Source organism: Heterodontus francisci, chromosome 6 (assembly GCF_036365525.1).
Source record: "Heterodontus francisci isolate sHetFra1 chromosome 6, sHetFra1.hap1, whole genome shotgun sequence".
Classification (NCBI taxonomy): Eukaryota; Metazoa; Chordata; class Chondrichthyes; order Heterodontiformes; family Heterodontidae; genus Heterodontus; species Heterodontus francisci.
The window spans coordinates 42650348-42668728 of record NC_090376.1 but is presented as its reverse complement, the minus strand read 5'-3'; the positions used below and the strand labels follow the sequence as shown (position 1 = coordinate 42668728).

Below are 18381 nucleotides of genomic sequence, written 5' to 3'. Positions count from 1 at the left end.
GGTGCTGAGGCCCTATTTTAAGCGCTCCAGCACCGGCTTCCTGACAGCTGTCAAAGAATACTTACCTGACTACTGAAGAGTGAGGCTGCTGTTAATCTGGCAGCAAGGCAGAAAGCCCTGAAGAAATCCAGCAGGTCAGGCAGCATCTGTGGAGAGAGAAGCAGAGTTAACTTGTCCAAGTTTACAGACCTGAAAGTTAATTCTGTTTCTCTCTTCACAGATGCTGTCTGACCTGCTGAGTTACCTCAGCACTTTCTGCTTTGCTGCCACATACTTACCCTGCTGTGTCCCAGTGTCCTGTGAAGTTACGATCCTCTTCTCCTACTCAAGTGTAACATTCCTTCTTGTAGGCGTGCCGCACCTGGGTGAATAATCTTAATTTTGCACATTCCAGGACGTGAGACTTAAATAGGCCATAAAAGGTATTACAGAGGTGTACAGAGAACACACAGGCACAAATGGAAATGCACAGGTGTCACAGCAATGTAAATATGTCTTTCACCAAATGTTCCTCACCGACATGTGTGTCCTTTTTTCCGTGTGAATGATGTGTGCCAGCATGTAGCGCCAATGTCACATCCCTTTGCACCATTGGCCCTTCAGGAGAGCCAACATATGCAATAACAGCATTGCCATGCCACCATTACTCATGAGCATCTCCACAGACTCAGTGACATGGACATTGGCTCAGTCAGCTGCTACCTGTAATGGTTTACACGGGGATGCTGCAGATGTGAACTGGTGCACAGCAGATGAGCGAGGGTGATGTGTGGCTTGCAGAGCTCATGTCGGTTCCTATGGAGCAGACTGCCTTTGTCTGATAAGCCACTTCCGTACATCCCTAGCTCACTGCTAGCCCTGCGTGCAGAGCCTGGGTGCCATCTGTCCTCCCATGCATCTTTCATGTTGTAGGTCTTCAGTGTCCTCATAGACCGAGGAGGAATCCTGTTGACTTCTCTCCTCATCATGCCAGGCCTGGCCCCTATTGGGTGCGTAGTTGTGCAGAGCAGCAAAGAAAGGAGCTGGCCTTTTCGGCCCACAGTACAGGGCATCACCCTATCCATCCAGACATTGGAGGCGCTCTTTCAGCATGCCGATCTCCTGCTCAGTGGTGGCTCGTGTAGCTCAGTGACTGGCGTTCTGTCTCTCCTCTGCAGCAGTGGTGGAGTCTCTCGCTGGTGTTGGGAGCCATGTCTGCAAAGGATAGCCCTTTTCTCCAAGAAGCCACCCCTCCATCTGAGCCAGTTCAGTGAACAGCCGTGGCAGCCAGAACTGGCACAAGACCCAGGTGTCATGGCAGCTGCCTGAGAAGCGGTCACACATTCGCTGCAAGCAGCCCAAGGTTTACATACCAGCTTCACCTAGATTGAGAGGGCTCCTTTAATGGTGACGTCTGCAGGTGGTAGCCTGCCAGTAGGCCTGATGGCCATATGAGTTCAGTCTATGAACATTATAACCTGTGGTTCTCCGGCAATGGTGCCTGAACCACTGGCCCTCTGGTACAGGGCATTGGTGACGTCCCTGATACAGCGGTGCACTGCTGACTGTGTGACCCCACAAAAGTCTCTGGTGGGCCCCTGAAAGGCTGCAGAGGCATCAGGCTTGAGAACCGCTGCCACTATGAGGAACAAAGGAATGGGATGTCCACTGGAGTCCATGGGCTGCAGGTCATCCTTGAGCAGGGCACAGAGACGTATCACCACCCTCTCTATACGCGCAATCTCCTCTGACACTGGTGCTCTGACATCCGATGGCATCTCATATGGGGCCTGTGGATGCATGGCAACCGTAATGGCGAGTTCCTCTTGGGGGCTGCTGCTCACGACCGGTGGACTCTACGTGGATCGCACCTGCCTGTTGGTATTGCCTCTGGCGCATACCGTTCCTCACGTGCAGAGGATCACACAATGTAGGACGAGCCATACCTATTTCCATGTGATAAATAAAGTTGAACCCTGCATGTATTTAAAGGTTCCTAACAGGGCAGGGATTGGTGTTGACAGGTACATCAGCTGCTTTCCTGGATCAACTATATGGCGTGCCATGGCATTGCCCATCTTGGCCAACACTCAGTGTGGCACAACATGACCACATCAAGATCCTTTCAGCTGAATCGATTGCCCCCACCATCCATAAAAGCTTAATGTTCCTGCCCTTTCTGGCACCCTCTCCACACACAGGGTGCCGAGTGTGCCATTGCCCCCTCACAAACACAGAGCATACACTGTTAACGGAGGGATGGTACACGGTACCTCCCATCAGGCCAGCATTGTTTTACCTCCAGTAATCCCAGACCCCCTTTCTTTCAGAATGCAGAGTTAGACCCCTGTGTATCTCCCCTCCCTCCTCCGTTCTGTCATGCAGAGTGAGTACCTGCTGGCTTTTCAGATCGTGAACGGGATGGCACATGACGGTCGCCCGTTCAACGAAAAATCCGGCAGTGTCGGTGGAGAGGCAGCAGGCTGCATAATCAGCATAGGTAAATAATCAGTACTATATGCTAATTGTGGTGCCTCCATCGTGCAGCGGGGGGCCGCACCGAGGTCCCACTGCCACCAGTAAAATGCGGCGGGCCCATCTGGACGTTGTAGGTCAAGGTGGGCCTCTCCCTGCAGCATTTTATTGGCCCTCGCGCTGCGACCCGCAGCGTCGAGGGGCTGGTAAAATTCAGCCTAGTATCTGAGGAGTTGCGAATGGTACTGAACACTGTGCAATCAGCAGTGAAGATGCCCACTTCTGACCTTATGATGGAGGGTAGCTGAAGATGATTGGGACTGGGACACTGCCCTGAGGAACTCCTACAGCGATGTCTTGGGGCTGAGATGATTGACCTCCAACAAACACAACCATCTTCATTTATGCTGCAGCCAGTGGAGAGCTTTCCCTCTGATTCCCATTAACTTCAATTTTGCTAGGGCTCCTTGATGTCAAGCTAAATCAAATGTTGCCTTGATGTCAAGGGCAGTCACTCGCATCTCACTTCTGGAACTTAGCTTTTGTCTATGTTTGAACCAAGGCTGTAATGAGATCTGGAACCAAGTGCTCCTAGAAGAACACAAACTGAGCATCGGTGAGCAGGCTGTAGCTGAAGAACTGGTGCTTGATAGCGCTGTCAAAGACACCTTCCATCACTTTGCTGATGATCAAAAGTACGCTGGTGGGCAGTAATTGACAGAATTGGCTTTGTCCTGCTTTATGTGGATAGGAAGTACCTGTGCAATTTTCCTTATTGCTGGGTAGATGCCAGTGTTGAAGCTGTATCTGAACAACTTGGCTAGGGGTGTGGCTAGTTCTGGAGCACAAGTCTTCAGTACTACAGCCAGGCTGTTTTCAGGGCCCATAGCCTTTGCTGTATTCAGTGCCTTCAGCCGTTTCTTGATATCATGCAGACTGAATTAAATTGGCTGAAGACTCGCATCTGCAATGCTGGGGACCTCAGGAGGAGGCTGAGATCATCCATTCAGCACTTCTGGCTGAAGATGGTTGCAAATGCTTCAGCCTTGTCTTTTGCACTGACCTGCTGGGTTCCCCCATAATTGAGGATGAGGATGTTTGTGGAGCCTTCTCAACCGGTTAATTGTTTAACTCTCCACCAACATTCACGACTGAATGTGGCAGGACTCCAGAGCTTTGATCTGATCTGTTAGTCGTGGAATTGTTTCGCAACCTGGCTCTGTCTATCGCATGCTGCTTCCTCTGATAAGCATGCCTGTTGTCCTGTGTTGTAGCTTCTTCACCAGGTTAACACCTCATTTTTAGGTATGCCTGGTGCTGTTCTTGGCATGTTCTCCTGCACTCTGCACACCTCATTGAACTGGGGTTAGTCCCCTGGCTTGATGGTAATGGTGGAGTGAGAGATTTGTCAGGCCATGAGATTACAGATTGTGGTTGAATATAATTCTGCTGCCGCTGAAGGTCCACGGCGCCTCATGGATGCCCAGTTTTGAGTTGCTAGATCTGTACTAAATCTATCCCATTTGGCACGGTGGTAGTGCTGCACATGTTGGGGCGTATCCTCATTGTGAAGATGGGGCTTCGTCTCCACAAGGATTGTGCATTGGTCACTCCTACAAATACTGTCATGGACAGATGCATCTGTGGCAGGTAGGTTGGTGAGGGTGAGGTCAAGTAGGTTTTTCTCTCTTAATAAAAGCAAAATACTGCGGATGCTGGAAATCTGAAACAAAAACAAGAAATGCTGGAATCACTCAGCAGGTCTGGCAGCATCTGTGGAAAGAGAAGCAGAGTTAACGTTTCGGGTCAGTGACCCTTCTTCGGTTTTTCTCTCTTGTTGTTTTCCAAACCACCTGCCGCAGGCTCAGTCTGGCAGATATGTCCTTCAGGACTTGGCTAGGTCGGTCAGTAATGCTGCTACCCAGCCACTCTTGGTGATAGACATTGAAGTCTCCCACCCAGAGGACATTCTGTACCCTTCCTACCTTCAACGCTTCTTCCGAGTAGTGTACTAATTCATCAGCTGAGGGAGGATGCTAAGTTGCAATCAGCAGGAGGATTCCTTGCCAATGTTTGACCTGATGCTATGAGACTTCATGGGGTTCAGGGTCAATGATGAGGATTCCCAGGGCCATTCCCTCCCAACTGCATATCACTGTATTGGCAATGGCTCCAGTACCATACCCAAGTTCCCATTCTTAATATGTGAGCCTACAAAGTAGCATTGCTTATGCCTGATATTTACACTCATCCCTGCAGGGGTCAGTGGATAGTGCTCAGGAGCTGGAGCCTTCCCTGATTTTTGCTTTCCTAGCCCAAGGGCGCTGAGGTCAACCAGAATGAGATCTAATAACTCAACACAGAGTGAGAATGATACCTGAGACTTTCTTGATTTGTATGGCTCAGTCTCACACAAGGCAGCACATTCTAAATAGAAATTTCGCCAAGGATTGCAAAAAAAAGGCCTGTCAGTTTCCTCAGGGTAAAACCATATTAACACCATAATCTTTGTAAAACAGTTACACCTTTAGATTGGTGCAGGCTTGGAGGGCCGAATGGCCTGTTCCTGTGCTGTACTGTTCTTTGTTCTTTAATTAGGGCTAGATTTTTAACTAGTTCAGTCAATGTGTAAAACAGGCGTGATGGGTCAAATGGTCTCCTATACTGTTTCTATTGTTCTATCATCTGGTAAAACATTTAACGAGATTTCATTGAATTGAAAACTTCTGCATTTCTTTGAAGGAAAACCAGATGATTAGGACTTGGACCTAATTAGCAGATTTGCAGGTCATTAGTTCCAACGAAGAATAGAAAAGCAGTATACTATTTAAATGGAGAGAGATTGCAGAACTCGGTGGTACAGAGGGATCTAAGTCTCCTGGTACATGAATCACAAAAAGTTAGTATGCAGATACAACGAATGATTAAGAAGGCAAATGGAATGTTGCCGTTTTATGGGAAGTTTTACTGCAGCTGTACAGGGCCTTGGTGAGACCACATCTGGAGTACTGTGTACAGTTTTGGTCTCCTTATTTGAAAAAGAATATAATTTCATTAGAGGCAGTTCAAAGAAGGTTCTCTCGACTCATCCCTGAAATGAAGAACTTATTTTGGGAAGAAAATTTGAATAGGTTGGGCCTTTACCTATTGGAGTTTAGATGAATGAGAGGTGATCTTGTTGAAACATATTGTGGGGAGACTAGAACTTGGAGACACAGTTTAAAAATAAGTGGCCTCTCTTTTAAGACTGTGATGAGGAGAATTTTTTTCTCTCAAAGGGTCGTCAATCTGTAGAATTCTCTTTCCCAGAAAACAATGGATGCAGGCTCATTGAATTTATTCAAGGCCGAGTTAATTGATTTTTGATATACAAGGGAGTCAAGGGTTAGGGGGAGCAGACAAGAAAGTGGAGTTGAGACCACAATCGATCAGCCATGAACTTATCGAATGGTGGAGCAGGCTTGAAGGGCCAAATGGCCTACTCCTGCTCCTATATTCTTCCGATGTTCTACAACATGTATAACAAGAAGATAGGGTCATCTTGGCTCAGTGATAGTACTCTCAGAAGGTGGTTCCAGGGGCTGGATTTTAAGATCCCGCCGCCGCCGATTTCGGCAGTGAGCTCAAAAAATGGCGGCCTGCCCGTGCGGGCGGCACACCAAAGAGCCACTGCGATCTTAAGCGCGGCGGCTCATTTAAATAGCCGGGCTGTCCCCCTCCACCCCCCACACAATCTTGTGGAGGGGCTAGATTGTCCGTCCCCAGCAATGTTGTCAGTTGCCTGTGTGCAGGCGCTGGTGCCATTTTTAAAGGGCAGTCAGCCCTGCCGCCTAATTAAAATTTTTAAAGACAGACCCCCTCAAAATTAAATAAATAAATTTCTAACGCCCCTTTCCCACCCACCCCCCCATAACAATTACATTAACTATTTGTTCTTCCCCCCCCCCCCCAAAACACTCACCTTTAACAGCAGCGGGGGCGGGATGAGGGGTTCTGCCACAGAGCCTCGCTGCCGCCGGGAGGATCGGGCTGGGTCCTCATGGTGTTGAGGTCCGTGGCGAGCCTCATCTGGAGCCATCTTCGGGCTTCCCCCGCCACGAAACCCAACGCCTGGGGGAGAACAAGATCCATACTCAGGATTTGAGCACATCACCTAGCATGAGCCTTTAGTGCAGTGCTGAGGGAATGCTGCATTTGCAGAGGTGTTGTTGTTCAGACAGGACTTTAAACTGTGTTGCTTGATGGATTTTAAAGATCCCATGGTACTACTTAAAAAGATTAAGGAATTCTCCTGGTAACGTGGCTAGCATACGGTCTTCATCAAAAATGCTAATTTTTTTTGTTTGCTCTTTGAGGGCCTTTACTGTACACAAATCAGCTATCACATTTGCCTACATAATTAGAGTTACTCCACTTCAAAATTATTCCATTGTCTATGAAATTCTTTTAATGGCCTGAAAATGGGAAGGCAATGGGCTGAATTTTACACCCCCCCCCCCCAAAGAGCAGGAAGGTGGGGGGGTTGGGGTGCATAAAATGGAGTAGGAGGCTCTTCCCGAACCACTCCCGCCTCTGCCGCCACTTTATGCAAGGTGGCAATTGCGAAAAACAGCCTGCCCGCCCAGGCCAAGCAAGGCCCTTAAGTGGCCAGTTAACGGCCATTTAAGGACCTCCGCCCACCGCTAACCCCTGGTCAGGCAGGCCAGGCCCGAAAAAAGCCTTCTTACAAAAGCCATCTTACAAAAACACCCACACGCCCCCTGTCCCCCCAATCGACCATCCTTGCCTTGCCAGGGCCCAACTGATCATCCCTGGCGAGGTCCCAAAACCTTCCCTTCGTTCTGGGCCCGTCCATCATCTTCCTTCCGATGGCTGGGTTGCAGTCCCAGCAGTGACCACCGCTTCCAGTGATGCTGCTGAGACTAAGAGCTGCTAGCCCGCTGATTGGCCGACAGCTCCATTAGGTTGGACGTACTGCCTCAATGAGGTGGAAGCCTCGCCCAAGACCAGTTAAAGGCCGGGATCGTAAAATGCAGGCCGGATCCCCAGGCCAGGCGGAGGCAGGTTTGCCACCGACTTTGCATTCTGTGGATGGCTCCCATCCGCCAAGGGTAAAATTCAGCCCCATGTATAAATGTAACCTCTTTCTTTCTTAGTAATGCACATTCTTTTTTCCCGATGGATAGAAGTGGTTATAACTTTAAATTGCTCTGAATTTTATGTTAACTTACTACTTTACCCATCATGTTTTAGTGTTGCTATGTTCAATTTAGGTGGAGGTAAAAAGAAAAAACTGAAAATATTGCAGACCTGAAATAAAAACAGAATATACATTTGCATCTGAAAAGAGAAAAGACAGGCTAATATTTCAGGTAGAGATCAGTTAGAACAAAAGGGTTCTGTGAAACATTAATCTATCTTTTTGCTTCTCAGATGTTGATGGGATCTGCTTTATATTTCAGCATTTGCTGTTTTAAAATTCAGGTTTTGTACACAATCTTAAACGGAACACTCAAAAATGAAGGAACAGGTCTGGATTGATTGATGTACGATGCAGTACCACTTTAGTTCTTATTTACAGTCTAAATAGAGGTATCTTGCACATATCTGGGTTTGAATTATTGTAACCCCACCCATTACCACAATAAAGCTAGTAGCTGAGTAACAAAACAGTGACTTATTAAAGGGACCTATTTTATATGGATGGTTAGTAGCTTCAAACAGCTGCCAGGAATGTAGATTTACCCCGATGCTATAACTGTTAACAGGAAACCATTTGCTTCATAAAATCAGTGATTTATATGTTTTTTGTAATGGAGTTTTTTCTTTTTCTACGCGTTAAATTTGCAAATCTCCATAGTGCCGTTATGCTGTCAGCTTGAAGAGTGATGAAATCAGTGACATATTCTTATTGATCAGCCTCACTCTGATGCTGCCTGAACCGGCACAGTAACCTCCCCCTGAGCAGGATGTCGATAATCTTCCTGTACCTTTCTTCCCCCTTTCTGTGTTTCGGGAAATATTAGGAGGAATAAGGTAGTTTGTAGTGCCACATGCAGGTAGGGGTTGCTGTTGCCAGTGTGCAGCATTTACTAAAAATCAATGCAGCAAAGGACTTGTGAGCAGACCGACTGAATGAAGCAGGCTTCTGTACCACCAAGCCTGCTAGGATGGGCCATTGCTGTTGCAAGCTGTATTACTGCTTTGGTTGTCTGGACAAGAGGGTAATTTAACTTCCATTGTTTCTTTTTGTTCCACTGACACAGGGTGGCGACTAAAGTCATGGGGCAGCTCGAGTTGAAATAATTTAGGGTTTGGTTTTATTGTCAAAGTGTTTTATGAGGAAAAAAATCCTATTTTGTTCATAATGACCATGTATGTTTACATTATTATATTGTGAATATTGAAGATCGAGGACATGGGTAAAGCTGCAGTTCAATTGACAACTCTATCCACGGTGATAACTTAAACTGACAATTTTCTGTCTTAAAGGGGTGACATTATGATTAGGGGCCAACCCCAAAGAGGTTTTCTTTTGTTCACTATTTTACCCTACATTTTTACAATGTTGCACAATCACGGCTTTTTTTTTATTTGAATGGGATGAGAGAATCACAGTGTGGTAGCTTTTCATTCTCTGTTGAAGTTAGTTTTTCACTCTCAGATTTCTGGCTTTCCAGCATTAACACAAGCTTGTTTTTGTTGGTTTAAGACTTGATTTCGCCATTATTGTGAAGTTTGTAAAACAGAGTTTGTACTTTACTAATCTCCTATAACTACTAAATGTTTCACAGCTCAGAGATAATTCTGGATGTACAGGTAATAGAAAAGGTACCTTCTAAGTTTAGTAGCTATTATGAAGGCCTCAGTGAGCTACTGTGACAAAGAATAAATTGAGACCTTTGTAAAATACATTAAATAAAATCTCCAAGGGAGCATGTTGATAATTAATTGTGTTTGTGAACACTTACCTCAGAACAGTTGTTTGTCAGAAAATACAGAATAGACAGTAATATAGGGGTAGATTTCCACTTTCATTGACTGGGCAATAATTAGGCAGAGCGGCTTGCCCGCTTGTTGTAGAACCCACCTTCTTTTCATTCCATTGATTTCACAGGTTGAGCAGGGTTCAAATCACCCTGTTGTTGCTATTCCCTACTTTTTGTATTCTAAATTCTTCTATCTTTATTTGCAGAATGAAAGTGTCCTTATCAAAGAGAAAGAACTCTCCATTGAGCTTGCTCATATCAGGGAGGAAGTAGGTAAGCTGAATAATGAAATGCACCACAAGTATTGCTGTCTGTGTATTTTGTCTCTGAAGTTCCTACAAAAGCAATGTACTGAAATATTATGGGTCCAGTGGCTGTTTTTGTGTCAGTGGGGAAATACAGAGCAATAATTCATCCTGTTGATATGGTGCTGAGGTCACAACTTGTTTCTGTCCTAGCCTGGGTGTCACCACACTTTTAAATCATGCATACACTCCTTATGCATCTCATAAATAGACTGTCTCATGAATATCTACGATTTTGTTCCAACTTTGCTTCATGTTATTGGATGTTTTCAGGTCTTGGTTATTGGTACAGTAATTGTTTAAATGTAGTAATACACATCACTATGAGTCATTTCCAAATAAGATGTGTCATTCTTTTAGGCTGAGGTACAGACAGGAGTTCAATAAATTGAATAAAATAAACATCCGAAAGTTCATGTGTGTAAATTTACCCTGCACTATAAAGTCAAATTGCTTTCACATTTTTCTATGTGTATTGGTAGCAAACAACAATATAAGTATTTACTGCGGAAAGATTTAAAACTGATCATTGTATGATCAAGTTTAAATCTGGGAACCAAGCAAAGGTTTAAAGTAATATAAAAGAATGGCAACCCACGTAATTTAGCAAATTTTCATCTATTTACCTTTGAACAATCAGGGCCCGATTTTAACTCTGGCTGGGATTTTATCCTGGCGCCGGGGACTCCATGGGCTGGATTTTACGTAAAATTCGGTGGTGAACCCGCTTCCGCCTAGTCTGGGGATCCATCCCTTATTTTACGGGTCCCCAGGCTTTAATTGTTCCGAGCTGCCTGCCAATCATCGGGCCAGCATTTCTTAGTCCCAGCAGCGCCACCAGGAGCGGTGGCCACTTCTGGGACTGCAGCCCAGCCAAGGACATGGAGCCAGGAATGACAAAGGGTCACTGACCTGAAACGTTAACTTTGCTTCTCTCTCCACAGATGCTGCCAGACCTGCTGAGTATTTCCAGCATTTCTTGTTTTTATTTGAGCCAGAACTGCAGGTAAGTTTGTGTTGCCTTGCCAAGGGTAATCAGTTGTGCCCCGGCAAGGCAAGGGTAGTCGTTTGGGGGGAAGGGGAGCGTTTTGGGTCCTGGGGGTGGTTGGGGAAGCGGGCGCGGCCCTCAGTCGGGCATCCTGTGCTTGATTGTCAGGGCCCCCACAGGACGTGGAGAGGTTGACAGCTTTCACTGGGCCGCCTTTCCCAGCTCCAGGACGCCCACTTGCCACGGATAAACTCCCTGTGGAGGCAGGCGAAGGCCCTTAAGTGGCCGTTAATTGGAAAACTAAGGGCATTGACTGGCCTGGGGCAGGTAGCCTGTTTTCCGCCACCCCCGCCCTACATAAAGTAGGGTGGCGGTGGGAGCGGGTCAGGAAGGCCTCCCGGAGCTTTGCGCACCATTTTACGCCACTCTCTCGCCACCATCCAGCTCGCTGGGATGGCATAAAATCCCAGCCTATGTCAGAAAAAAGCAATGCTGAGAACTCCATCTCATCTCTTCTGTGGGTGGCCCGCCAAATCTAGTGCCAATTAGGCACTTAAGTGGACAGCAGTGGGCCTTCCACAGGATCAAGGACCCGGGTGACAGAAGTCCTGCCCTCGGAGAGATGCCAGCCAATCAGAGGACGACAGCTCTTTCACTGAGCAGTACCACCACAGAAGCGGTGGCTACTGCTGGTGGAGGCCCAGGAGCGGTGCTGGACCCAGGCCACAGGTAGGTCAGGGCGGGAGGGGTCTTGTAGAGTGGGGGTCGTGAGGGAGGGGCGTGTAGGGGGGTCGGTAGCAAGGGCGGGAGGGCGGCTGTCAGTGGGCCCCCCCTCCCCTTCCCGATGCCGGGTGTCTTATTCAGGCACTAAGTGCCTTTTAACAAGGGACCCCCACCCTTCACCCCCACCCCCCCACCCCCGGAGCCAGGAAGCAGCCTGCACGTTTTTTTTTTGCTGTGCTTCCTGTGGGGCGACAGGGCCGCCCGCTGCACAGCTAATTGCGGCGGTGGGATGAGGCCCTTAATTGGGCATTAATTGCCCAGTTATAGGCCTCGGTTACCAACAGGGTGGGAAGGCCTTTCACAGGCCTTCCGGACCTGGACTTAATTTTGGTGGAGGCGGGAAGGTGGTGAGGTCCCAGCAGCCACCATCCCACCTGATTTTATGCTCTCCCCGCCTCCGAAAATGCCGTGGGGCAGAGCTTAAAATTTCCCTCTTTGTGTTAGTGGGTGGGTTTTCAATAAGTTAAAATCTCGCCCTCAGTTTCACTTCAGAAAGAGAGGACTTTAACTAAATATCCCAGGATACCGATGCTTCAGGCGGGATAGAGAGGGAGGTAAAAGGGGTGGAGGAGTTGCATTACTGGTCAAAGAGGATATCACAGCTGTACTGAAGGAAGGCACTATGGAGGACTCGAGCTGTGAGGCAATATGGGCAGAACTCAGAAATAGGAAGGGTGCGGTAACAATGTTGGGGCTGTACTACAGGCCTCCCAACAGCGAGCGTGAGATAGAGGTACAAATATGTAAACAGATTATGGAAAGCTGTAGGAGCAACAGGGTGGTGGTGATAGGAGATTTTAATTTTCCCAACATTGACTGGGTTTCCCTTAGTGTTAGAGGTCTAGATGGAGCAGAATTTGTAAGGAGCACCCAGGAGGGTTTTCTAGAGCAGTATGTAAATAGTCCAACTCGGGAAGGGGCCATACTGAACCTGGTGTTGGGGAATGAGCCTGGCCAGGTGGTTGATGTTTCAGTAGGGGACTACTTTGGGAATAGTGATCACAATTCCGTAAGTTTTAGAATACTCATGGAAAAAGACGAGAGTGGTCCTAAAGGAAGAGTGCTAAATTGGGGGAAGGCCAACTATACCAAAATTCGGCAGGAGCTGGGGAATGTAGATTGGGAGCAGCTGTTTGAAGGTAAATCCACATTTGATATGTGGGAGGCTTTTAAAGAGAGGTTGATTAGCGTGCAGGCGAGACATGTTCCTGTGAAAATGAGGGATAGAAATGGCAAGATTAGGGAACCATGGATGACAGGTGAAATTGTGAGACGAGCTAAGAGGAAAAAGGAAGCATACATAAGGTCTAGGCGGCTGAAGAAAGACGAAACTTTGAAAGAATATCGGGATTGTAGGCGCAATCTGAAACGAGGAATTAAGAGGGCTAAAAGGGGTCATGAAATATCTTTAGCAAACAGGGTTAAAGAAAATCCCAAAGCCTTTTATTCATATATAAGGAGCAAGAGGGTAACTAGAGAAAGGATCGGCCCACTCAAGGACAAAGGAGGAAAGTTATGCGTGGAGTCAGAGAAAATGGGTGAGATTCTAAATGAGTACTTTGCATCGGTATTCACCGAGGAGAGGGATATGACGGATGTTGAGGTTAGGGACAGATGTTTGATTACTCTAGGTCAAGTCGGCATAAGGAGGGAGGAAGTGTTGGGTATTCTAAAAGGCATTAAGGTGGACAAGTCCCCAGGTCCGGATGGGATCTATCCCAGGTTACTGTGGGAAGCGAGAGAGGAAATAGTTGGGGCCTTAACAGATATCTTTGCAACATCCTTAAACACGGGTGAGGTCCCGGAGGACTGGAGAATTGCTAATGTTGTCCCCTTGTTTAAGAAGGGTAGCAGGGATAATCCAGGCAATTATAGACCGGTGAGCCTGACGTCAGTGGTAGGGAAGCTGCTGGAGAAGATACTGAGGGATAGGATCTATTCCCATTTGGAAGAAAATGAGCTTATCAGTGATAGGCAACATGGTTTTGTGCAGGGAAGGTCATGTCTTACCAACTTAATAGAATTCTTTGAGGAAGTGACAAAGTTGATTGATGAGGCAAGGGCTGTAGATGTCGTATACATGGACTTCAGTAAGGCGTTTGATAAGGTTCCCCATGGTAGGCTGATGGAGAAAGTGAAGGCGCATGGGGTCCAAGGTGTACTAGCTAGATGGATAAAGAACTGGCTGGGCAACAGGAGACAGTGAGTAGCAGTGGAAGGGAGTTTCTCAAAATGGAGACGTGTGACCAGTGGTGTTCCACAGGGATCCGTGCTGGGACCGCTGTTGTTTGTGATATACATAAATGATTTGGAGGAAAGTATAGGTGGTCTGATTAGCAAGTTTGCAGACGACACTAAGATTGGTGGAGTAGCAGATACTGAAGGGGACTGTCAGAGAATACAGCAGAATATAGATAGACTGGAGAGTTGGGCAGAGAAATGGCAGATGGAGTTCAATCAGGGCAAATGCGAGGTGATGCATTTTGGAAGATCCAATTCAAGAGTGAACTATACAGTAAATGGAAAAGTCCTGGGGAAAATTGATGTACAGAGAGATTTGGGTGTTCAGGTCCATTGTTCCCTGAAGGTGGCAACGCAGGTCAATAGAGTGGTCAAGAAGGCATACGGCATGCTTTCCTTCATCGGACGGGGTATTGAGTACAAGAGTTGGCAGGTCATGTTACAGTTGTATAGGACTTTAGTTCGGCCACATTTGGAATACTGCGTGCAGTTCTGGTCGCCACATTACCAAAAGGATGTGGATGCTTTGGAGAGGGTGCAGAGGAGGTTCACCAGGATGTTGCCTGGTATGGAGGGCGCTAGCTATGAAGAGAGGTTGAGTAGATTAGGATTATTTTCATTAGAAAGACAGAGGTTGAGGGGGGACCTGATTGAGGTGTACAAAATCATGAGAGGTATAGACAGGTTGGATAACAAGAAGCTTTTTCCCAGAGTGGAGGATTCAATTACTAGGGGACACGAGTTCAAAGTGAAAGGGGAAAAGTTTAGGGGGGATATGCGTGGAAAGTTATTTACGCAGAGGGTGGTGGGTGCCTGGAACGCGTTGCCAGCGGAGGTGGTAGACGCAGGCACGATAGCGTCTTTTAAGATGTATCTAGACAGATACATGAATGGGCAGGAAGTAAAGAGATACAGACCCTTAGAAAATAGGCGACAGGTTTAGATAGAGGATTTGGATCGGCGTAGGCTTGGAGGGCCGAAGGGCCTGTTCCTGTGCTGTAATTGTCTTTGTTCTTTGACAACCTGCACTCTGTGAGACAGGCCCAGCCACTATATATTGCATCATATCATGTTTTGAGCTGGGGAGGGAGGGACTGAATAGCACAGTTGTAAAAACGCTTCTAATCAGCTGGCAATGGAACAACATTAAGAGTTTGTAGACTGGACCACAGACAGGATTGCTTTATCCTTTCAGTTGATGGAAACTGCCCAGTAGTAGTAATCATTAGAAACGTGGTTCAGGATTATATACGAGGACAAAATTATCTTCAAATAATCAGGTACTTTCCCTTGCGTAATCTTGAATGCCATTTTATTTCATCTCTATATAAAGCTTGCAGGATGCCGCTTAAAGATCAGTATAAAACCATTATCATAATTCTAGACACTGAACAGACATGAAATAATAGCAAAATACAAGAGCATTACAAAGGAAATACATAATGGTTAAGAAAAGAAGATCTCCATAGCTTCTTTGGGGGAACTTAAAAAGATAATCTCACCAGCCCTTTAAAAAACACCTGTTTCAAGTGAAATTGGTGTAGACAGCAGGGAATTCTTCAGAAGAAAGAAATGGCTGCATAAGCTGCAGATCGAGCCCCCAGTCTTTCCAGTGCTGCTTTGGAGTCCCTGCGGAGGGGTATTCTGTTCCCCTCGGGGCAAAAAGCACTCTAGGGAACCCTGCTGCCTTTGGGAAGAGGTTGCAGAGGAGATTAATGCCAGGAACTTAGCTCCCACGACAAGATTAAGTTAACCGACCTCATCAGAATTATCAAGGTAAGTATATTACTCTCTTCTCATGCCTTCACCACCACCAGCCTCAGTATTCACAACACTCCCCTCCATGCTTCCATTCACTCTTCTGCTATCACTGCACCATGCCACTCGACCTTCTCCCACCCACACACTCTGATCCTCCTATTGTCACTACAATTGCAGCCCTCACTTCCCCACACATTGCCTTTCCGCAGAATATACAAAGTATTTGACCATGACAGGCAAATTCTCTAAACACCTCAGAAAGACATAATCAACACAGCTCCTTCTTTCTTGGAAAAGGTCATGCATAACATGAGCCAGGAGGCAGTGACCAGAGAAGGCTGAGCCTGGCTGCACATCCCTCTGGATTAACACATACTGACCCTCACGGGCAGGTGGGAAGAGTCATGGCTGTGGTGAGAAGCATCACTAGAGGCGATGTCAGGTAGTGTTTCTTCACAAGTATTCACAACTTGTACTCTTTTTTTCCTTTAGCTGTGCACCCTGCAGCATCTGCAAAAACAACTGCAGTTTCTTTCACCAGCCACTCATCTCTCTCTGCTCTCCCTTCACACTAAAACTAACCCTTGTCAATCTCTTTCAATTCAGGTGCTGAAAATGTGGATGTTGTTGTGTCATTTTATAGGAAGAGGCCAGTCTTCCTGAAGATGCACAGTCAGTCAATCTAACCCCAGAGATTGGCGCCATGTATACTTTAGAGGAGGAGCTTTTACTTGGCGAATCATTAGCTACAAGTTGCAGGAGTTAAGGCAAGGCAATAGGGAAGCACAACTGCCAGCTCACCGGAGGGCGAGATCACATACCAGCTCTAGTGCAGAGGACGCAGATGCTGACTTCCAGGGTCCAGGCTACCAAAGAAAGCTATGGGCGTAATCCAGGAAATACTAGATGGTGCTAGTGAGCTTTGACACAATATTGTGGAGCACGGAGGAGTCCACCTCCAACCTGTTTCAGGACTTCACGCAGAACATGGAGACCATCCTGTCCAACATGGAGAGAGTGATCAGCTCCATCAACACCACAGTGGCCCCAACCATGATGAAGCCTGTGCTGACAGCTCTGACATTTGCCAATGGAAGTTCAAATGGCTGCTATCTTGGATTTGGGGGCCAATGTTGACAGGGGCTTTCAGTGTGTCACCTCACTCCTGTACTCTCTTCTTGCACAGACCCATAGGAATGCTAAAGCACAATTCCATGATAGTGGCCTTGGCTCCATGGGATAGGCAATAGCTCTACTCTCTCAGGATGACAGCATTGTCTGCTCCCACACCCATTCCTCCAATGCTCTTGTTAGTGCTGGACAGCTAGTTGGGCCAGACTTCTCCAGCCCATACCCAGGTGCTACAGTCTGCAGCCAGGCCCTCTAGGCCCACAGCTTCTCAGGGTTACCCACCAGGGTCATCTGAAGTGTCCTCAATGGAAGTTTATAAAATAGGCATGGTGCAATCTATTTTTAACCCTCTGTGTTACAAAGAATTCTGAATAAGTCAAACATGCTTTTGTTTTCTTCTGTTAACTTGTTGAATACTTTTTCTTTAAACAATAATTGTTTATGTCATCATTAGAAAGGTTGCTGACCCTAACACTGTAACAGAGTTGAATGAATTTAAACTGTTGATTTCGGGGCACACTTAGATTAGTGACTGCAGTTACTGATGTTCATTCAGCTTCCTCACTCTGCTGCCCCAAATAAATTATTTAGGACAGTTTCACTTCCGTTGTAATCAGCACCACCATTAAATTTTGTTTAAAAAGCACAAAAAAAAAACAATGTTGATGTCAGGCATGGTTCTTTGCATGTGATTTTCAAAATGGATCCTGTTGATAAGCCTTCTTCTGCTTCAGTGCCACATAATTATTCCGATTAAATGTAATATGCTTCATATCTGCTCACCCAGTATGATGTATTCCCAACATAATTTTTTAATAGAGGTGATATTTTAATAAAAATGAGTTAGGTTCATTTTTTCAGTTGCTATGGCTTGTGATGGGCAAGGCTCATTTTATAGTGATATTGCAACATCAAAATTTTATGATCTGGTTCTGGTTATTACTTTATTCTTAATGATGTTTAAGAAACATGAAACACTTAGCTGAGAATGTATCCCAAAGTCCATTCATTTAATATATAGATTTTAATTTGTCGTCAGACTTTTTTCTGAAGGCTTTTCTGAAACTCAAAGCATAATCCCTGAAATACATGATGATTTGTTCAGATTATTCAAATAATTATTTTTGGGTCTGCTTCCATCAAATATGGTGACTAGCAACTTGGCTTTAATTATTTATAACAGTTTTGAATGAAACTGTACCACCTTTTAGCCTAGAAATTATTGGAAGTAATTTTCAACTTCGGCAGAGGTGGAAAATTGCAGTAGCAGCTTTTTAAAAATTCTTTCTTGGGATGTGAGCATCACTGGCTAGGCCAGCATTTGTTGCGCATCCCTAATTGGCTTTGAGAAAGTGGTGGTGAGCTGCCTTCTTGAACCGCTGCAGTCCTTGTGCTGTCGGTACACCCACATTGCTGTTAGGAAGGAAGTTCCAGGATTTTTATCCCGCGACAGTGAAGAAATGGTGCTATAGTTCCAAGTCAGGATGGTGTGTGGCTTGGAGGGGATCTTGCAGATGATGATGTTCCCATGCGTCTGCTGTCCTTGTCCTTCCAGGTGGTAGAGGTCGCAGGTTTGGAAGGTGCTGTCGAAAGAGCCTTGGTGAGTTGCTGCTATGCCTCTTGTACACACTGCTGCCACTGTGTACGGTGATGGAGGGAGAATGTTTAAGGTAGTGGATGGGGTGCCAATCAAGTGGGCTGCTTTGTCCTGGATGGTGTCGAGCTTCTT

The 18381-nt window shown here is 46.3% G+C and overlaps 1 protein-coding gene across 4 annotated transcripts in view; it reads left to right on the top strand.

The window, feature by feature from the left end:
• The window catches only part of LOC137371268 (microtubule-associated tumor suppressor candidate 2-like), a 508676-nt gene that overhangs the window by 439361 nt on the left and 50934 nt on the right, over positions 1–18381 (top strand). For all 4 annotated transcript variants that reach the window (XM_068033538.1, XM_068033540.1, XM_068033537.1 and 1 more), the window contains one exon: positions 9650–9716. In XM_068033538.1, the coding sequence (XP_067889639.1) occupies positions 9650–9716 (67 nt within the window). The remainder of the gene's footprint in view (positions 1–9649; positions 9717–18381) is intronic.